The following is a 23,233-nucleotide window of genomic DNA, read 5'->3' on the forward strand; positions in this document are numbered from 1 at the left end:
AACTCTGTATAGGTGTTACATAAATGTGAATTTTGAAATATTAAAAATGCACATAATACTTAAATTACTGTTAAATAAAATAAATATATATATCCATATATGTGTGTGTGTGACTGCATGAGTAAATATCTGTTCAATATATTCATACAGTACCATATCTTATTACATGTCTGTATATTATAAACTGTGTACTGAATATAAAATTACATATATTGTGATATATAAGTAAATATATTGTCACACATTTTTCAATAGCTTACAATGAAAGCAGCCATTTCTTGTCTATTATGTATTGTAATACATTTACACAATATATTATTCGTTATAATTTCTAATATACCGTAATCTCATTTAATAGATTGATCATTCATATATTAGGAAATATATTTTCAAAGCATGAGAGAAGGCATAGTAAACAAGGCCTGCTCTGGTTCTTGCCAACTGATCACAGAGATGCAGCGTTCAGCTTAAGGTAATGCAGTCTAATAATGGAATGCAATATAATACAACGTACTGTAATGTAATACAATGTTATGAGCTACAAATGAAAAGTGAATTGAATGTGAAATGCATTGTCGTGCTATTTAAGTTTAAGGTCAATGTGTAAATTCATCATCGCCCCCCTGTGTCCTCAAGAGGTTGCTGCAGCGAGATAAACCATGAAAAAAAAACTTATATCACATTTATATAACGACTGCTCGTGGTTGAGGAACAGGACTTCGCAACAAGTTTGGATGAATATGAGATTCATATTAAGGGTTGTGTGAGAAATCCTTTTGAACCCAATTTCCATTCAACAGCATTTCTCAAAGATATGGACTTTGACTGTGTCCGCGAGTGCTCGCACATCTTTTCTTCTGCAGCTTTAGCTGATTTTAGTGACAGGAGTGCGAACATGTCGGGACATGCCCGTGTGTCCCAGCGCGCCGCACACTGTAGCGCACCGGGCAAACGTGCCAGTCACCTTCAACCGCAAGCGAAACTGGACCGAATCTGCCCAAAGCCACAGGAGACGATTACTTTAATGGGACAGTTGCTGAGATTAGTCCCTGCTGCAATGTAAGTGTGGATGAAACTGTCCCTAATACGTGACTTGAGATTCATGATAGCTGGTGCATTACTCTCTACTTTTGTATCGTAGCAGTGCGCCCTACTTAGTTCAGTTTGACTATTTTAACTTTTCTTGTATTTTATGCCTCGGTTAGACTATTCCCAACAGATCATTTAACTGAGGTATTTTTGTATTAGATGGCACCTCGATGCGCGCTGTCGCTTGATCTGTTTCTCTGTGTTCTGATATCTGGATGGATGAAAATGAATGCACATTAATCTTTATTATTGAAACGAACGCAAATAGCTGAGTCTAGGCTAGGCTACACTGCATGAAACTAGCGAAAGATTTTTCCTTTCTCCTTTTTGGGGGGTTCAAGCATGCAGTACTGAAAACTTATTGGAATTGTTTTTTGTTTTTTTAATTCTAAGGAAAACAATCTACTCAATATTTTTTTTAATTAATAAATATTAATACGGACTGTGAAATGATTACACCTTAATTTTTGCAGATTCTGTTCAAATAGCTGTCTAATGTATTATTAAATTAAAATTTTAAAATTAATTTTTAATTTAATTTAATTTAATGTATCATGTTTTTGTACTTTAAAAACTATAGACATTAGAATCATTAAACCTAAATGTTTTATTTAAAATGTATATTTAAAATAATAACAAAAATATAAATAAATCCATAGATAGGCTAGCCTATATTAAATTTATATTTAGATCGAATTTACCCTGAGCTTTGATTTTCAAATTAATTTGAATTCAGTGATTACTTCTGAGAAGTACACTGTAAAAAAGGGCAGCTATAGTTGTCATAACTTTACTATAAAATGTACACAGTATATGACAATATAGATGGTACAATAGAAAGCCACAAAAAGAATCAGAGTACATGGCAGTGGCATGAAACATGGTCTACATTTGTGTATAGACAGTGCACAGGGTCAAACACACAACACTTAAATAATTAAATAAACATTAATTAAATGACAGAAAATGTAACACAAATGTACACAAATATAATTTTATTTGAAAGTGTCATGCAGGGATTTCTGTGAATGTCTTTTTACTGTTTTTCACCATAAATTATAATAGTTCTTATTCCCCAAAACCATAAATTCACAGTATTTTACGATAAAATTACATCATTTTAAATTAATTTACACTTTTTCCCTGTATACTTACTGCCAATTAATGGTTAATTGTTAATAATTAACAATTAAGAACTTCACTGGCAGTATACAGTATTTTACATTCAGACCTCATAGTTTTGAGTTGGGTGTATTGTAAGGCAATGTTTGCATGCTGTATGTTTTAACTTTTTCTTTTTCCTTCTCTTAGAAATGGAATGGATTGCTCGATGGACGAATATAACAACGGTGGACAGTGTCACAAGTGCCCACAATGTCCACCTGGCCAAGAACTGAAAGAGGTAAGAGAAAGAGCGATATTGGGTGTGAGTGAGCAAAAGAAATGCCCTGCTGTGTGTTAGTAATTTCAGGATTATTGTAAAGAAAACTTTTGATAAATCATTCACTTTACTAATGAACATTTGAGAAGCTTAGAGGCTGTGAAGAAAACAACAGCTATAATTTACCGTCACTTATTTTTAAACGCATTTAGATATGAATCCCAGCAGTCAAAGTCAGCAACCTGTCTGAATGACTTTGTAAGACAGTATATAAATACAATATACTGTTATATTTATAAACATTTCATTATGCAGTGAATGATTATCCTGCTGAAGTTGGGGACAGCTTCGACAAGCCTAAAGTTTGCTGGTCTTTCTTAGCCATGGCCGTGGGAACTAGGGGCGGGTCTAAGATTTTCCTTGTGGCCCTCGATCATCACCAAGATACTTAATTTTTTATGATAGTTTTGTGATTAATTATTTATTAAACTGAGCAGAAATATATATATAGTCTATAGACGTTGTATTTTTTCATGTGAAATGTTCGCACTATATTACCGTAATTTGACATGTCCTTTTTTATGAGCCATTTTCCAAAGCTTTCTCACTCCTCAAGATGGTGCCCCGCAGTGTTGGGGGTAATGCATTACAAGTAACGCGAGTTACGTAATCAGATTACTTTTTTCAAGTAACTAGTAAAGTAACGCATTACTTTTTAATTTACTTTTTCAAAAAAGTAACACCAGTTACTTTGTATTACCATTTTTTGACTGAGAAGCCTCCTGTTCCCATATTGGGAGAAATCGGAAGTATGGAGGCGTTGTGTGCGCTGTGTGAACATGATGTTACTGTAGTTCTAGACTAAATGTGAATGTGCATTAATTCATCCCACTCACAAAAAAACAAAAAACAAAACAGATTTAGTATTCATCAAAATTAATCAAAACAGTGAAATGCAAACTCAGAATATGACGCAAACCTGCAATAACTAAATATATTAAATAACACAAATGTATCTATTCCCATTTTATTAACAGTGTCTTTGCTGCTGACCTTTAATGATCCAGTTCAACCATACTAATAATTAAAAATGACTTTAGATAAACTAACAATTGTGCTTCATTGTTTTGTTTTGTTTTATTGCTGAAGAGTGTTGAACCTTCTTCTCCTGTGTTCTACTGTACAGACGTGAATTTACTTTTCATTCAGCCTGAGGTTTATTCATTACACTTTTTGGTGTGAAAGGGCTTTTACATTTGCTATAAATAGAACTTCTTATATTAAAAACAATCAAGCCCTGCTCATATTTAAAAAGTAACGTGAAAGTAACGCAAAAGTAATTTAACACATTACTTTCCATAAAAAGTAACTAAGTAACGTATTTAGTTACTTTTTTAGGGAGTAACGCAATATTGAAAGGCATTACTTTTAAAAGTAACTTTCCCCAACACTGGTGCCCCGTCATTCACATAAGCACTGCTCTTTAATCAGTGTTGGGGAAAGTTACTAAAGAAGAAGGTTCAACACTCTTCAGCAATAAAAAAAAACAATGAAGCACAATTGTTAGTTTATCTAAAGTCATGTTTTAATTATTAGTATGGTTGAACTGGATCATTAAAGGTCAGCAGCAAAGACACTGTTAATAAAATGGGAATACAACCCCTGGCAAAAAGTATGGAATCACCCCTCTCAGAACCAAGCACATATATGCCACAAAACAATTTTCACTCAACAAAACAATATTCTGGCTGTAAAAAACACTTAAAAAAACAACAAAGAAAGATAACTATAGTCAATTACAACTGTTTTTACAGATCAAACAGAGGAAAAAAATATGGAATCACACAAATCTGAGGAAAATTATATGGAATCACCATGCACTTTGCATTTCTAAAACAAACACCTGTATCTGATTACAACTGCTAATTAGTCTGCAGTTAAAAACGAGTGCTTGCACACATTAGTGATGTGTTGAACCAGGATGATTGACATAACTCATGGCTCCAACTAGGGGTGTGACGATAACCGCATCACCGCAACACCGCATTAATGAGATGCCTACCGCGGTGTGAGGTCATCACCGCACATGATTTTTTTTTTTTTTTGCTGAAACTTACAGGACTGCATATGGTGTGTGATATGAACTATAAATACATTCATCTTTGCTAATAATATACTTTTTCCGCGAGTCCTACGTTCAAGGGCTTCTGGGGGAAAAGCCTGCATCCTGCGCAAGGGAGGGGCAGTCCATTAAACATATGGGGGATTTTTTTGTGTGTGTGTCTGATTTTTAATTAACTGCTAGCCATGTTTCAGTACTTGTAATGTTTACAGATAATGTTAAATTAAATACACACAAACACGGGCATAAAAGACAATAACGTAACTTAAACAGTTGGAGTTAGTTAGATTTTAATTGCAAGTAGGTAATTAACTACCGGTAGCTATCACTTCATATGGTATAGGCAATAACCGTTGCCAGCGCTAGCTGACATTATTAAAAAAATGGCCACGAATTTAGTGTCTAAACCCAATACTGTGTCGCCTATTTGGGCACACTTTGGCTTTGAGTCAGATGACAAGGGAGAGCCGGTGAATTTGGACAAGGCAGTATGCCGTATTTGTCGCACAAAAGTATCCGTCTCGCGAGGAAATACAACTAATTTAAGATCACATCTGAGAATTAACCATCCTGTGGCGTTTGCCGGACTTGGGAGCACCAGCAGCACACCAACCTTAGCTACAACCTCAGGCCAGCAGCGACAGTTGGGAGTCTCCGAGGCCTTTGCGAGAGGTGCGAAGTACCAAAGAGGCAGTAATCAGTGGCGAGCGCTTACTGATAGCGTGACTCGTTACCTGGTTGAAGAAATGGTGCCATTCCGTACCGTTGAGAAGCCAGCGTTCAAAGCCATGTTACATACATTTGATAAGCAATATGTACTTCCTGACCGAAAGTAGGCTACTTTTCTCAAACAGCGATCCCTGAAAAGTATCTGTCAGTGAAGGACGGCATAATACAGGACTTAAAATACGTTGATTATTTCTCAGTGACAACTGATATGTGGTCAAGCGTAAACATGATGCCATACATGAGCCTGACCATACATTATCTCAGCGCAAACTGGGAACTAAAATCGAAGTGCCTGGAGACTGTGTTCACGTCAGAAAGCCATACGGGTGACAACCTGGCGGAAGCCCTCAGGTCCTCCTTCCAAGAGTGGTCCCTGGACGAGAGGAAACTGGTCTGTATTACAACGGACAATGGAGCAAATATTGTGGCTGCGGTCCGAAAGCTTGGCTGGACATGGCTAAGTTGCTTTGGCCATAATCTACATTTAGCCGTCACCAATTCGATGAAGTCAGAAAAGGACCGCACTGCCCGAGCCATGGGTGTCTGCAGAAATTTGGTGACGGCTTTCTCCCAGAGCTGGCAGAAGAAGAAAAAGCTCCAGAGAGAGCAAGTCGAGCACAACCTGCCCCAACACTGCTTAGTTCTGGTGAGTTGTGCTAAACTTCGATTCTACTTTCTTTAGAGGTTGTTTTTCAGGTAACAGTCCGTGGATATAAACGTACTCGTCCAAACGCAACATGTTGAAACTTTGAACAATTTATTCTATATAATAAAGGGTTGCAAACGGTGACAAAACCTGCTGTATAATTCATATTAAACTCAAAAGATATATAAAAAAAGTAATCTATAAATAAATGTTAATTCATATTATTGTTAATATGTTTATGATGTAATAATTATAATTTTTCAAAGCGAATACAAAACGATATCGAAAAAAAAGTTATATAAATAAATGTTATTTCATATTATTGTTAGTTTATAATAATTCTAATTTTTCAAAGCGAATATGAAACGATATCGAAAAAAGTTATATAAATAAATGTTATTTCATATTATTGTTAATATGTTTATGATGTAATAATTATACATTATCAAAGCGAATACGAAACGAAATAAGGAAATATAAAATAGCCTACTGTAAATAACTGGGCAAAACTTATGGAAACGCCAATCAATGCTCTGATTGTGAGCACGATTTAGGCTACTAATTCGTTCCCTCGATTTATAAATAATGCGCACAATTTACTATTTCGTTCCCTCGATTTGCAAAATCGTGGGACGATTTACTTTGTTCTTTCGACATGCTAAACGTAGCCTACGATTTAGCCTATTTTTTTCCTGCATGTAATGTGCGGAGCTCCGTACGATAAAACAGATGTCAAAAATAGCCTACACATTAAATAAAAAATAAAGAAATGGAAAATAAGGATAATAGCATCATATATAGGACTATAGGGCATAGGCTACAAAATACAGATTGATGTGAACATTGCACTTGTCGGGAAAAGGAGACAGTGGCACGGTGTATAGAAAATATATATTTTATTGCACAGGACAAAAAACATAGCCTAATTGGGGATTACAATTGTGTTTTAAATGTTTTCACAGGATTGTCCTACCAGGTGGGGCACTAAGCAGAAAATGGTTGCGCGCGTTCTTGAGCAAGTCCCAGCCATTAGGCGGGTTTTGATGGATGACCGGCGCAGCCAACATTTGATACCGACGTGGCAGGACATCGAAGTCCTCGAATCCATTAATGCAGCGCTGAAGAAGGTTGCAGATTTTACAGATGCGCTGTCTTCCGAGAAGACCGTTACAGCGTCCTCTGTTAAACCAGTCCTACAGTTATTAACTGAGGATCTTTTGCTCCCAACCGATGACGATACGGAGTTGACGCGCAACCTGAAAAAAAAAATGGTTGGAGTCTTGAAAGACAAATATAGTGCACCTGCCACACAGCAACTATTGGCAAAGGCCTCATTCATTGACCCAAGACACAAGGACATCAACCCACGCGATGACGTTAAAGATGCGCTCCTGGAGGAGATGCTGGCAGTGCCCGAAGAACGGCGTGATATCGGGGATGGAGAAGCTGCAATGAGTGCCGCTGCGGCTGGAGAGGGAGAAGGAGAAAGTGCGCCATCTTCTCCTCCTCCTCCAAAAAAAAAAAAGAATCTTGCGGACCTGCTTGGAATGAGAAGAGCACAATCCTCCAATCCGGTTCCAAAAAGAATCCGTGCAGACACTGAAGTCACAAGGTATTTGCAGGAGGAAGCACTCGATCTGCACTCTGATCCGCTTGCCTGGTGGCGGGATAATCAGGCTCGATTCCCTCTTCTGTCAAAAGTGGCAAGAAAATATATGTCTATATGCGCTACGAGCACTCCATCGGAGCGTGTATTCAGTGCGGCTGGCAACATCGTCACCCCGTTAAGATCCTCGCTGAAACCTGACAAGGTTAACATGTTGGTTTTCCTGTCACGCAACATGAAGACGGAAAAATAAAAGCAGCAGCACGATTCACTTAAACGGCCCAACAGACAAACGCTTGTTCACTTTTTGTTTTGTTGTTTTGCACTTTAAAAAAGGTTGTTCATGTTTAGCCTATATAGTTAACTATTAATATTTAGCTACAATTTAATATAAATTTTAATTTGTTTATTAGTTTATAATAGAATATTGCTTTATAATTATTAAGAAAAAAGTTTAACTTTAGCCTAATCATTAGTTAATTATTAATATTTACCATTTAGTATAACTGTAACTGTTATTTGTTTATTTGTTAATAAAGAATACTGCGTTGTAATTATTAATTTCCATATTATTCATTTCCATTACAAGCTGCATGCGTTCTTGAGTGTGTGACGCAACCGCCGGGGGATTTTGTGTGTTTGTGTGTGTGTGGGGTGGGGGGTGGGGGGGGGGGCGGTTAACCGCCAAATCGCGAGTCTATTTGCTTCATCACCGCGGTAAGAAAAAATCCCATACCGTCACAGCCCTAGCTCCAACACGAGAGATGTCAGTTGAAACAAAGGAGAGGATTATCAAACTTCTCAAAGAAGGTAAATCTTCACGGAATATTGCAAAAGATGTTGGTTGTTCCCAGTCAGCTGTGTCTAAAATCTGGACCAAGTCTGTGACCGGACTGTAAGAAATCGCCTAAAAGAAATGGGATTTACATACAGAAAAGCCAAACGAAAACCATCATTAACATCTAAACAGAAAAAAACAAGGTTTCAGTGGGCTAAAGAAAGACAATCTTGGACTGTGGATGACTGGATGAGAGTTATATTCAGTGATGAATCACGAATCTGCATTGGGCAGGGTGATGATGCTGGAACTTTTGTTTGGTGCCGTTCCAATGAAATTTATGAAGACAACTGCCTGAAGAAAACATGCAAATTTCCACAATCATTAATGATATGGGGTTGTATGTCAGGTAAAGTTATGGGAGAGATGACAGTCATTACATCTTCTATAAATGCAAAAGTTTATGTTGAGATTTTGGACACTTTTCTTATTCCATCAATTGAAAGGATGTTTGGTGATGGTAGCATCATTTTTCAGGATGATAATGCATTGTACCATAGGGCAAAATCTGTGAAAAACATTTCTACAGGAAAGATCTATAATGTCAATGGCATGGCCTGCAAATAGTCCGGACCTCAATCCAATTGAAAATCTGTGGTGGAAATTAAAGAAAATGGTCCACGACAAGACTCCAACCTGCAAAGCTGATCTGGCAACTGCAATAAGACAAAGCTGGAGACAGATTGATGAAGTATACTGTTTGTCATTAGTTAAATCCATGCCTCAGAGAATTCAAGCTGTTATAAAAGCCAGAGGTGGTGCAACAAAGTACTAGTAGTGTTTTTATTTGGTGATTCCATATAATTTTCCTCCGATTTGTGTGATTCCATATTTTTTTCCTCCGTTTGATCTGTAAAAACAGTTGTAATTGACTATAGTTATCTATCTTTGTTGTTTTTTTTTAAGTGTTTTATGCAGCCAGAATATTGTTTTGTTGAGTGAAAATTGTTTTGTGGCATATATGTGCTTGGTTTTTGCTCTACACAATTAAACATTTGAATGAACATCTTCTGAGAGGGGTGATTCCATACTTTTTGCCAGGGGTTGTAGATACATTTGTGTTATTTAATATATTTAGTTATAGCAGGTTTGCGTCATATTCTGAGTTTGCATTTCACTGTTTTGATTAATTTTGATGAATACTAAATCTGTTTTGTTTTTTGTTTTTTTGTGAGTGGGATGAATTAATGCACATTCACATTTGGTCTAGAACTACAGTAACATCATGTTCACACAGCGCACACAACGCCTCCATACTTCCGATTTCTCCCAATATGGGAACAGGAGGCTTTTCAGTCAAAAAATGGTAATACAAAGTAACTGGCGTTACTTTTTTGAAAAAGTAACTCAGATATTTTCTTGTAAATTAAAAAGTAATGCGTTACTTTTACTAGTTACTTGAAAAAAGTAATCTGATTACGTAACTCGCGTTAGTTGTAATGCATTACCCCCAACACTGTCTTTAATTGCACTCTAGTCTGGTTAAACGCACTCAAACCACTGGGTGATTCCATAATTGGAGATACATTCGGCATTGCAGAACATTTCGCTAACAGATTTGTTTACTGAAAACATAATTAATTTTAAGAATTCTGTGCTTGCCAAACACTGAACACAAAAGTTACTTCCTTTTTTTAAAAAAAACAGATGTCTTAATGGTATTGTTTGTCAACTCTGTTACAGACAAATTAGCCAATGTGTAGAAATAACAATAAATCATAAGAGAAAAAATACTTATTTCATTAGACAAACAGTTTTTGCATTCCATCATTTGAAACTGAGATGATATTTCACCTATGTATTCCTTAAAAATTGAAAAAATATGTACGTCTTCACAGAACTGTCCACTTGGAGCAAATATTTTTAATCTGAAAATGTAATATGTAGGATATCCAGTTAAAAAATAAATGTTGTTTAAATATTATAAGGGTGCAAAATAGGGCTGTAGCTATCGAATATTTTTTTATAAATCGAGTATTCTACCAAAAATTCAATCGATTAATCGAGTAATCGGATAAAATGTGTTTTTGTAAGTGCAATATTAATTATGCAGGAGAAAATAAGACTCCTGGGTCTCTTAAAATGAACAAATAAGTTTCCTTTTTTAGAAAAAAAATATTTGTATTTTTTAAATGCATAGAATGCAATGCATACATAAAAAAATAAACATTTAATTATTACCCATTGTTTCTCTGTCTGTACTTGTACTGTGAACAATGACAATAAAGTTGACAGATGAATTAAGTGTATTTAAGTGCCATTCAGTTGGGGTTTTAAATAAAGCATTTTCTGAGATGCACATTAAACACATAAAACATTAATTTAATTTATCTTTTAATTATTGAATATTAACTTTAATTTTTTGGTAAACAAAGGGGATTTACTATTAAAAATAAAACATGGAAGAAATGTTGTGTGATTACACCTTAAAAAAAAAAAAAAATTGGATTTTTTTTTTTTGTAGTAGGCTATGTACATTCTGCTGAACAATAGTCTTTAACCGCAAAAAATCATTGCGAAAGAATCTGACGTGAGATTTAAAATAAATTAAAAGAGGCTTCGAGGCAGAGGAATTTGCCTCGATAGTCTTTTGTAATCGAGTTACTCGAGTTACTCGAGGAATCGTTTCAGCCCTAGTGCAAAATTAAATCAATAATGTTTATTGGATTTTAAACAACAATTTTATTGTTTTTTTTTTTGGTGAAAATAGTTAATAAACAGATTTGACCCTTTAAGTAACAGATTCGTAAAGTGACAGAATTGACAGAATTGTCTGATGGACTGTCAATTCTGTTACCGCATTGTCAGCATTGTTACTCTACCTTTGTAACAGAGTTTGACGGTAACAGAATTGACAATTTTTCTTTATTTTTTGCCCAAAACCCCACTTGCTAGCATAAATGCTAAGAGCACATGGCACTACTGAAATCATGATTTAAAGACTTTTAAATAACACAAGTGTGATAAATGAAAAAATCTGTTTTCCTTTTTACAACCCGAATTCCGGAAAAGTTGGGACGTTTTTTAAATTTTAATAAAATGAAAACTAAAGGAATTTCAAATCACATGAGCCAATATTTTATTCACAATAGAACATAGATAACGTAGCAAATGTTTAAACTGAGAAATTTTACACTTTTATCCACTTAATTAGCTCATTTAAAATTTAATGCCTGCTACAGGTCTCAAAAAAGTTGGCACGGGGGCAACAAATGGCTAAAAAAGCAAGCAGTTTTGAAAAGATTCAGCTGGGAGAACATCTAGTTAATTGATATCAGGTCTGTAACATGATTAGCTATAAAAGCTTTGTCTTAGAGAAGCAGAGTCTCTCAGAAGTAAAGATGGGCAGAGGCTCTCCAATCTGTGAAAGACTGCGTGAAAAAATTGTGGAAAACTTTAAAAACAATGTTCTTCAACGTCAAATTGCAAAGGCTTTGCAAATCTCATCATCTACAGTGCATAACATCATCAAAAGATTCAGAGAAACTGGAGAAATCTCTGTGCGTAAGGGACAAGGCCGGAGACATTTATTGAATGCCCGTGGTCTTCGGGCTCTCAGACGACACTGCATCACTCATCGGCATGATTGTGTCAATGACATTACTAAATGGGCCCAGGAATACTTCCAGAAACCACTGTCGGTAAACACAATCCGCTGTGCCATCAGCAGATGCCAACTAAAGCTCTATCATGCAAAAAGGAAGTCATATGTGAACATGGTCCAGAAGCGCCGTCGTGTCCTGTGGGCCAAGGCTCATTTAAAATGGACTACTTTCAAAGTGGAATAGTGTTTTATGGTCAGACGAGTCCAAATTTGACATTCTTGTTGGAAATCACGGACGCCGTGTCCTCCGGGCTAAAGAGGAGGGAGACCTTCCAGCATGTTATCAGCGTTCATTTCAAAAGCCAGCATCTCTGATGGTATGGGGGTGCATAAGTGCATACGGTATGGGCAGCTTGCATGTTTTGGAAGGCTCTGTGAATGCTGAAAGGTATATAAAGGTTTTAGAGCAACATATGCTTCCCTCCAAACAACGTCTATTTCAGGGAAGGCCTTGTTTATTTCAGCAGGACAATGCAAAACCACATACTGCAGCTATAACAACAGCATGGCTTCGTCGTAGAAGAGTCCGGGTGCTAACCTGGCCTGCCTGCAGTCCAGATCTTTCACCTATAGAGAACATTTTGGCGCATCATTAAACGAAAAATACGTCAAAGACGACCACGAACTCTTTAGCAGCTGGAAATCTATATAAGGCAAGAATGGGACCAAATTCCAACAGCAAAACTCCAGCAACTCATAGCCTCAATGCCCAGACGTCTTCAAACTGTTTTGAAAAGAAAAGGAGATGCTACACCATGGTAAACATGCCCCGTCCCAACTATTTTGAGACCTGTAGCAGAAATCAAAATTGAAATGAGCTCATTTTGTGCATAAAATTGTAAACTTTCTCAGTTTAAACATTTGCTATGTTATCTATGTTCTATTGTGAATAAAATATTGGCTCATGTGATTTGAAAGTCTTTTAGTTTTCATTTTATTAAAATTTAAAAAACGTCCCAACTTTTCCGGAATTCGGGTTGTATTTTGTGGTAACAGATTTGACACTTTATAAAATAACTCTTGGTCTAAGAACTTTTATTTTCTTTTTGAGAGCACATAGACTTTTCAGTGCTTTGGATCTTAACGGTGAGGGAAAGTGACATCATTTCCTGTATCTTACATAGTTGTGGGAGATAATTCCAATAATTTAAAGGCAAAGTATGGTATGGCAACAGAGTTGACGCAAGATTTACGGACACACATTTTTATAAGAATCTTTTTTTTTATTTTTTATAATGTTGTAGAATTAGGTGAATGACTCTTTGGGGCTTTTTACGGTGGCCGAGAGAGATAATATTCACAAGTATTGCAAATCATCACAACACATGCATATAACGAAACGCGCTGCAAATCCTCACAGCACATGCACATTAAGAAACAATGCATTGCAAATTTATTTTCATTAACCTTGAAATTATGTTTAGCTGAGATTATTAAAGTTAGCCATCTTAAGTAACGTTTTACATTTAATCATGTAATTATTCAGCTTATTTATGCTAATAATATCCAAAAGATTAAAAAAAAAAGAAAAAAACCTCACCTTTCAGTTCACCAACAACTCCACTGACCAGTAGCCACTGCACGACAAGCAAATCCCAGCCAGGTCCGACATTTTTTGGGGTCTCCTTGGAACATTTCCATTGTGGTCAGTGTTATTTGCAGCAAGATTTGCAGCGTTTCTTAATTTGCATGAGTTGAGAAGGATTTGCAGTGCGTTTCGTTATATGCCTGTGTTGTGTTGTCAAACTAATGAAGATGTTTTCTTCATTTGCTGGTGTTTTTTCAGTTTGCATGTGTTTTCTTAAGTTGCAGCGTGTTGATCTCTCTCGGCCACCATAGCTTTTATAAATAAAATGAATTAAATATTACCAAAAGAAAAGTACAATAAAATACAATGATACATGATGGAAAAAATTATAAGTGGCCCCTGTTCTGCAACATCAAGCCCCACCTCCCAGCACCCCCCGCTAAAATATGTTCCCACAGCCATGGTCTTAGCTGGTGTTCTGTTGGAATAACTGGTCAGCAAACTGCTCTCCCGGCCTGAAAACTCATCTTAACTCTAGCCTGACAAATCTGGAAGACTAACCAAGGCCAGCAAATCAGCCTATAGACTGTTTTAAGCAGTTGTTTTTGACAGGCTAATACAAATATTCCCTTATAGGTTTTCATTTTGGCTAGTTTATCAGGTTATTTTGTAGCAACTGTTGAACTGATGGTTTAGTATGGTTTAGTTTTTTTCCTTGCCATACAACTTAAGTATAAAATTTGTTTTTCATTTACAATTTCTAAGCTATTTAATAACAACATTATCGTCTATATTTTGATCGACAATGTGTGTGTGTGTGTGTGTATAAACCATAGAATATAATAATAAAACACAGAAAAGTAATGATAATGTGACTTTTTTCAAATAAATGATGAAAATTGGCAGAGCCCCAAATTGTGGACTATGTAAACATACCGTATTTTCCGGACTATAAGTCGCATTTTTTTCATAGTTTGGCAAGTCCTGCGACTTATAGTCAGGTGCGACTTATTTATCAAAATTAATAGTGATGCACCGAAATGAAAATTCTGCAGCGAAACCGAAAATTTAGGATGCACTTGGCCGAAAACCGAAACTGAAGCCGAAAATGGCTTCTTTTAAAAACGTATATATATTGCTTGGATTTAATGGATCTGAATTGAAAAATCACAATATAATAATCAAACTTTTATTAACAGTTACATAACAAAACATAAAATATTTTTTACAATAAATATAAATAATAATTATTCTTCAAGTTTTATGTTCCATCAAATAAAATAGTTTTCTAAAAATTGTGCAAAAAAAATCCACAATTTTGGAGATTTTTGCAGAACAAATGTTACATATTGCAACTTTGGTGTCCTCTCGTATAGGGCTGTCACTTTTGTGAAAAAAAAAATCCTGTTCGATTTTTGAGACATAGGCAAAGTGTTCATTGAATCGTTAGTAAATTGCCTATATTTGGCGTTGCTTTGTTTTTCAAAGCCAAATATAGGCAAATCCACCGACAACTAAACAGGCATTAGGGCGAACGTAAAGAGGGCGCTTGAGACGCGCACAAGTCAGCAATGTGGACTGCCATAACATCAATGAAAAACAGTACTGAAGGCTACATTGATATTATGCACTAATAGGCTCTGTGTGTGTGTGTGTGTGTGTGTGTGTGTGTGAGAGTGTGTGTGTGTGTGTGTGTGTGTGTGTGTGTGTGTGTGTGTGTGTGTGTCAGAACCTGCAGTTGCTGTGTGACGCGCGTTCGCTGCGAGCGTATAGTGACGAGCTGGACGCGCTCCGAGAGAAGGCCGTTAAAATCGATTCCCTGTTTTCATTTTCGAAACTTGTGTTGGTTGGTCTGATCGATTGTGCAGCTTTTGTGACAAGCTTTTTTTGATTGTGACAGCCCTTTGACATGCTTAATCTTTGATAGGCAGACGCGTGATAACAGCTCGACCGTGAGTGAAACCTAAGCGCTTGCGCACGGATGGGAGGGGTGGGTGACATTCATTTTCGGTTTACGTTTTCGGCTGTTTTTTTTATTTCGGCCCGAAACCGATAATGCCATTTCGGCCGAAAATTTTCGGCGGCCGAAATTTCGGTGCACCCCTAAAAAATTAATTTGACATGAACCGAGAGAAATGAACTAAGAGAAAACATTACCGTCTACAGCCTAGAGAGGACGCTCTATGCTGCTCAGTGCTCCTGTATTCTACCACTGAAAACATAGAGCGCCCTCTCGCGGCTGTAGACGGTAATGTTTTCTCTTGGTTCTAAATAAATGCAACTTATAGTCCAGTGCGACTTATATATGTTTTTTCCCTCATCATGACGTATTTTTGGACTGATGCGACTTATACTCAGGTGCTATAGTCCGAAAAATACAGTAACTGTAGTATCATATCCCTGCCACCAGAGGCTTACACATGACCTTAAATGACTTGCAAACAGGGCAAGGTTACAAAAGCTGTGTTCTCATAAAAAAAATTGACTCATCCAATGTACTTATCTTGTTACTCATTATGTTTGTGTGCTTGTGGGCGGTTAGGACTGTGGTTATGGTGTAGGAGTGTCAGCAGTGTGTGGCGTATGCGAAGTTCGGTGGTTTAAGGAAGTCTGGGGTTCTCACCCTTGTGCACTGTGCCAGAACTGCCGCAGACTCAACAGACACCAAATCAAGCACTGCACACACACAGACAATGCAGTGTGTGGAAACTGCCTCACTGGGTGAGACTTTCTCACACATACACACAAAACAACCTTTATGACACATGATGTTTATAGCTGATAATTGTGATCAACCCACACACGATTGCATGCAACTTCACACCCAAAACTTCATAGACTCTCTCACACACACCACTGTATCCTGGTTTTCAAACCAAAAACTTTTTTTTCCTCTAATGAAAGTTTCTACAGCAAAATGCGACTGGATGGACAAGAAGATTTGGAATGCCTTCCATGTGGCCCTGCACCCTTCAGAAACATACAGTGTAGCCGTGAGTACCATACTGATAAATACGACTTACACTAGCATGACACCAGCACGAAAAAAGAGACACAGGACAAATGTTTGATATCATTATTTAATCACATTGGAATCAAAACTGTGAATCGAAAATAAGCAGAATCGATAAGCAGAATCGGAATCGGAATTGATCAAATCCAAATGATACCCAACCCTACAAATAGGTAAATAAATATAAAAATCCGCTGTTTGTTTGTTTATATGCATCAATCGGAGTGATAACAGTGAGAGATGTTGAGGCAGGCATTACGCTTAACTTTGGCAGGATTAATTTGGATTTGGATTAATAAACATTTGGATTAATATTCAAGCGTGAAGGAGAAACGTTTTGCGGGAGAATTTTTCTCAAAATTTAAAATCGAATTCCAACCCACCTAACAAATATTAGAATAATTTAATATTCTGGTCCAGCCCTAATGCTAAGTTGTGGCAGGCATGCTGCTTCTGTGCCATGGATATAAACGTCCCTGTCTTAACTAAACATAATATGTATATTTGATATTTCTAAATAAAATGACGTGCAATATGTCAGTTATCACCATTAACCAGACTAATGGCTTGCCTCAAGATCTCACAGTTGATAGCTACCAGACATTTCTACTGATACACGAGAACAAACAGACAGTGCAGCCGTTTACTTATTTATCTATTTATCATCCTATCTTATATTTTATCGTGCTCTTTATGTCCATAACAGAGCGCATCTGGTGGCACATCTGGTCGCACAGACTGTGTCCCATTACTATGATTACAGTAATTTCAGAAACATCATGAGAATTTTCTTTTTTGTGTGAACTATCCATTTAAGACTGACTGTTATTAAAGATTTCCACATCCCGAAACACAAACCCATGTTAATGTATTGTAAATAAGTTCATTCACATTCACCATTTAAATTCATGCGTTAAAGACACACTTTCTTCACGTTTTCATCCTCTAAAATTTGTGGTACTCTCTTCACCCCTGCTTGCACTCATTCTTTCCATGCTCTTATCTGAGCTTCAGTTCTTTTACTTCTTTTTCTCACTGTTTTATCTCTATTCTCTTTATTCTCTCAATGTGATTATGGGTTAAGTAAGGGAGAAGGTATTTATCCAGCAAGGATCAGTCAATGCTCTTTGAAAGTGCTCAACATGGACTGAGCGTCGATCCTCACTGAACCCATTTCATCACGGATTGACAGAGGTCTTTTAGCATTCTGCTGATCAGATACGCCACCAGCAACAGGAAGAGGGGTGCTTAGAAAGAAAGGGAAGGCAACAGAATAAGGCAGCTGCGGTTGTGTTTTTTAAACCAAGACTCATTGAGATTTACTGTGCTATTGATTCATATTCTTATAGTTGTTGATGAGTGCAGGTTCTCAAATCTTTGTAATCTGTTGATTGTGTTTTAAAAGAATAGTTCACATAGACAAGAAAATTCCATCAGGATTTATTCGCTCTCATGTCATTCCAAACCTATACCGTGCTGCAAAAAGTAGATTATTGGACTTGTGTGTTATATTCCAAGCAGCCACACAATTTATGTAATGAAATGGAGTTGTTAATGACAATGATAATCTTCCTCTCCAGTGATCACTGATGTAGTGAGTTAAACCTGAAAACTGAATCTTTAAACGAATCATTACAACCATCATTACACCCAAATCATACAACCTTCAAAGTACTTAATTACCAAACCAAATAAATAAATAAAATTACTGAATTACCTGTTCAACAAAAGAAAGTAAGAGTAAATAATGACAGAAGTTTAGAATGGAAGTTGATCTTGGTAGCATGTGTTCTGATTCTTCCATTTTTAGGTGAAGCGGGGACTGGTGTTGCAAAAGCCCAAACCTCAGCACCTCCCATCCAAAATGTATCATCCATGGTGACCGCTTGTGCAGCAACGGCTATATTAACAACCGTCCTATTTACAATTGTGTGTGTCACCTACCAGACACGGTCTTCACTCAGGAAAACATGCAAACGTATGAATATACATACACTGAATATACAGTACATACAACAGTAATCCACTAAACCACTAGGTGTGGCTTAAAACATAAATGTAACTCACATTTCATTCAACCTCTACTCTCAGGTTGTTTATCACCAGTCAGTAACGGTCACTGTGACAGTGATGCAGCTTCGGTTCCAATGACAACCCTGCACAAAGTGATGCAGGACGCAGAAGTAGACACATCAAGTAAGTGTGCATGACAGGCTGTGATCAAGTTACAGTTTGATTACAGACACAATGAGAATGTGATGTAAAAAAAAAAGAGATTCAAGATATCCACTATCCACCATTTTCTCTGTTTTCACAATGGCTTTTCAAATGTGTTTCAGAAGAGTAGAAAAGAATAATTCATGCTTCTAACTAACTAGACCACAAAAGATGATTTAAAAAAATGTCCAGAATGCTCATCCATTTAAAGGCAATGGATAGCGATTAGCATATATTTTTCAAAAATAGATGAAAAAAAAAAAACACAATAAGGGATGTAAAAAAAAAAAATAAAAAATCTTGGCCGAAGCCAAACAAAAGGAAACACTGGGCCAAAGGCCGATTAATGAACATGTATTTTTCCATTTTTTTTCACCATTGCAAAAATGTTAATTACTATTTTGTCTTGTTTTTTAAAGAAAAAAATCAATTACAAAACAATAATTAAAAAATATTTACTTAACACTGAACATTTTCTAACATTCTAGCAGACATTATACCAACAAAGCACAGTTTAACTCAAAATTAATAAGTTAGTATAAAACATTGTGTGTAATTTTTGAGATTTGAATCAGGCATGTACTTTTTTTTTTACTGTACAAATAAAAGCAGTCTTGCTGAGCAGAAGAAAATTATTTTAAAACATTAGAATATATTACAGATCCCAATTTGAACACTATGTGTGAGTGTTATAATAAATGTATTAAAAGAACTGTTGTAGGTTAATTATTATTATTACGTTTTTACTTTTACTTTTTTATTTTATTTTCCAGAACAACAGTAAAATTACAATCCTAACATTTATTAATGTTGATTGAATTCTTGCTTTTTCTCAGCTTTTATTTTGGAAGAAACCCCACAGGAAGTCCTCAGTACAGCTTATAAATAATTCTCATTACAAATTTGGGAAGGTGTTTGTCGCACGTATTGCATTGTCTCATACAAAATGTTCATGAATTCTTAAAAATGTTACTGAGAAACTGATTGTTTCAGCGCAGATTTTTATTTATTTTTTGCTAACAAGCAGATAGACCCGCGAGCTCGTGCAGAGCTGACTCTGAATACATACAATCCGTGCATGTATTAGAAAACATAACTTTCTGAAATTCATTTACTAATTGTTTAATGCCGTTTAGCGATTTCAATCATCATACAGTAAAAAGCAACAACCACCCTTCCTCTTCTCATCGAAGACATGTGATGCAGGACCAAACAGTCTCTCGCTGTCTGTGCTTGTAAAGATTTTTGCACCTTTCTCTGACTGTTTTAAATATTTCCACACCTCTGACATCTTTGCTCTTTTCAGGCGTATAATTTCAGTTGCCCAACATTAGGGTGCTGCATCCCTACAGAGAATGGTCCCATACATCTTATTCCGAGTGTTCTGGGGGTATATGACAGGTTTTGGTGAAAACCAAACCTTAATGTAATATATTATTTAAAGTGCTAGGCAACGATTAATCGTGATTAATCAAAAATAAAAGTTTTTTTGAACATAATATGTTTGTGTACTGTGTATATTTATTATGTAAAGATACAGACACACATACAGTATATAAAAAATATATTTTTTTACATGTGTATATATATTTTTATTTATTTATATAATTTATTTATATATAAATATATTTAATATATATACATACAATTGTTTTTAAATATATACATGCATGTGTGTGTATTTATATATACATAATAAATATACACAGTACACACATCTCGATTAATCTTTGCCCAGCACTCATTATTTAACAACAATTCCAACCTTGGCTGTTGGTCTCTGAAAAGGTTTTGTGTTCATTAAATGAAAAATCATAAACGGGAAAATTTTACTTAATTTTATATACATATATATTCTCTGACACTATGTTAAGATATATGTTAAGATATTTATAATGTGAATTTGTATATATATTTAAAAGAGAGAAAGAAAGAGATGTGATGATTGTGTGCCTGACTTGTTTGGTCTGTGTTCTATAAGATCCTTGCCTGCTATTGAAGCACCCCTGCACGCTTAATGACATCACCACCATGATGACCACTGATCTTGGCATGCATAGGTGTGAGGTTCTTCCTCTGATGCAAAGCTCGGCCTGCACAGATCCTGCAAAGGGAGTCATCATGCAGGCAACAGAAACACCTGAAGTTTCTTCTACAGACTCGTCCCTCTCCAGCCAGCATGTCATTCTCACTCTGGTAGGAGGACAGTCTGCAGTGAGGCCCTGCTGTGCCGTAGAGCAGCGAACAGCCTGGGGGCTTCATGCTCCTGTAGAGTGCACTGAACTGGACCTTCAGTATCTCTCCAACACCCCGGAGCTCCAGACATTCAGACATTCAGACTTCATAGCCAGAAATATCTCACAGTGCCCTCAGGCCTGATTCTGCAGGACCTGGAGAGGAGAGAACGAGAAGAGAAAGTGGGAAAGGAGATTGTTAACGTGAAGAGAGATCACAGCTGCAAACGTACAATTATGGTAATGAGACACTTAAAGAATCAACATTCCACTCAATACATATATATATCATGTGAAGTTCATTGAAATAAGTGTGCTACTGTGGTTGTCTGATGTTTCTGCAATGTGAGAAACAAGTGCTTATTAGCACAAAATGGACATTAACTGGAGAAAGGCAGAGAAAAAAAGATCTTCATTTGCCTAAAAAGTAGCAATTAACAGAAGTAACAACCAATGTTTTCTTCAGTATTTGAATGTCCGTCTGAGTGAACTGGATTATCAGAGAAGTAAAAAAAATGTAAAGTGGGACTTAGTTCTATCCATTGGTTCTTGATTGCTTGTAGATCATTCACAAGAAGATTAGTAACATATATTCAGATTCTGAATTAACATTTAAAGTTTAGAATCCACAAAAATAATTAAGCAGAACAACTGATTTCAACTTTGATAATAAGACATTTTTCTTAAACACCAAATGAGCATACTAAGTTGGTTTCTGAAGGATCATGTGACACTGACATTTTAGTTTTGCCATCACAGGAATAAATTAAATATTAAAATATAATATTTTTTAATTACAATGATATCTCACAGTTACAATTTTTACTGTATTTCTATCAAATAAATGCTGACCTTAGTGAGCATAAAATACCGCTTTCCAAAAAATGTAAAACTCAAACCACCAGTGTGCAGCGTCCACCTGAATGATGCGATGGCAGCCATAGTGCGCCAGAACCTCACCAAACATCAGCTTATTGGTGGAGAGGATACAGAGCGATGATGGTTAGAGGCCAGTGGGCAAAATTGGCCAGGATGCTGAGGTCACACCTTTATTCTTTTCAAATAACATCCTGGGATTTTTTATGACCACACTGAGTAAGGACCTCGCTGTAACATCTCTGAAGGATGTATATAAGAACTATACTAGACCTGTTACAAAAGCCATAACTGGAGTTTATGGAGACTTGATGGAGACTATGCTTGATTTTGCTAATCACTGGATTTATAACTAACTACTTTTACCATTACTGATGACAGCCTCTAATTTGCTATTTACTTTGCTTAAACTTTTTGGAGTTTTGGACTGAACAGTGGTATGCTGCCAGGCAAAACAAACTGACTTATGGCTATACAGTATGCCTAAACTTATGCCTAAGCTGATTGGTTAGAAGGCTCAGTGTGTTTGTGATTAGCTAACCGCCTAGTACACATTGTCCGGAAACGTCATGCCCCCTTCCCATTAGGGGTAGTTGCGTGTTTCCGGGGGTGGGGTTTATGTAAAAATCGGGGTTAGTGATGTCACAAACCCAGGAAGAAGCTCGTTGTAGTCCCTACAAGCCGTTTTTTGTAGTCCATAAACAGCAAAATATCTCCCTTTGCATTTAACTCCAAGCGTCGTAACTTTGCAGACATTGTTTTTGCTCTAACAGCAACATTACACACTAACTAAAGTTCAAAAAAGGAAATCATAATCACCCCTTTAAATTTAACTAACAGCATGTGTAAAAACAAATATGCTGGGGGAAGGGAATTCTGGCTATCAAAGGTTGTTGTGTGAACCCGCCTTGCTTAAGAATAATTATCCTAATCCTTAAAGCTTCAGGTCTTCGATGTGGTTTAGCAAAATTAACTATCAAAAATGGAACATGCAACAACGTGGTTTTGCGATATTGCCTTGATAAAGATTGACATTATTGTGTCCCTTACATTCCACTTAATGCATGTTAATACATGTATTAAGTTAATACTTAATACAATTCCACTTGTTTAATATCAATCAGTTTTTTAGGCTGACTTAAATTAAATAAGCACAGGATGTAAATGCATCTCTCCAACACTATCATAGCCTCTATAGCCTGTTAGTGCTCCAGGGAAACAGGTTGTGAGCATGTCAATCAGATTTCCTACTTCTTTTCCCTACTTTTGGCTGTGTGATAAAGGACCTATGCACCTCTGTAATTTTATACACACAGAATATTCCAAGCTTCAGTATTTTGACAGGATTTA

At 36.3% G+C, this 23,233-nt stretch overlaps 1 protein-coding gene across 1 annotated transcript; it reads left to right on the plus strand.

Moving 5' to 3' along the window:
- The first annotated feature begins 853 nt into the window (after positions 1-853).
- On the plus strand, positions 854-22,944 carry LOC132141209 (tumor necrosis factor receptor superfamily member 27-like). The gene is made up of 7 exons (XM_059550527.1): positions 854-1,059; positions 2,401-2,491; positions 16,086-16,264; positions 16,448-16,536; positions 18,367-18,534; positions 18,648-18,752; positions 20,755-22,944. Exons 1-7 carry the CDS (start codon positions 896-898, stop codon positions 21,150-21,152), a joined length of 1,194 nt encoding a protein of 397 aa, XP_059406510.1. The 5' UTR covers positions 854-895; the 3' UTR covers positions 21,153-22,944.
- The last annotated feature ends 289 nt before the right edge of the window (positions 22,945-23,233 follow it).

This window comes from Carassius carassius, chromosome 5 (genome assembly GCF_963082965.1).
Source record: "Carassius carassius chromosome 5, fCarCar2.1, whole genome shotgun sequence".
NCBI lineage: Eukaryota > Metazoa > Chordata > Actinopteri > Cypriniformes > Cyprinidae > Carassius > Carassius carassius.

What these genes read in the sequence shown, in the direction of transcription:
- LOC132141209 (XM_059550527.1), top strand. Translation starts at nt 896, where the DNA reads ATGTCGGGACATGCCCGTGTGTCCCAGCGCGCCGCACACTGTAGCGCA. An exon ending in TGTGGAAACTGCCTCACTGG is followed by an intron (nt 16,265 to 16,447) that starts GTGAGACTTTCT and finishes CTCTAATGAAAG; the next exon opens with TTTCTACAGCAAAATGCGAC. An exon ending in CAGAAACATACAGTGTAGCC is followed by an intron (nt 16,537 to 18,366) that starts GTGAGTACCATA and finishes TTCCATTTTTAG; the next exon opens with GTGAAGCGGGGACTGGTGTT.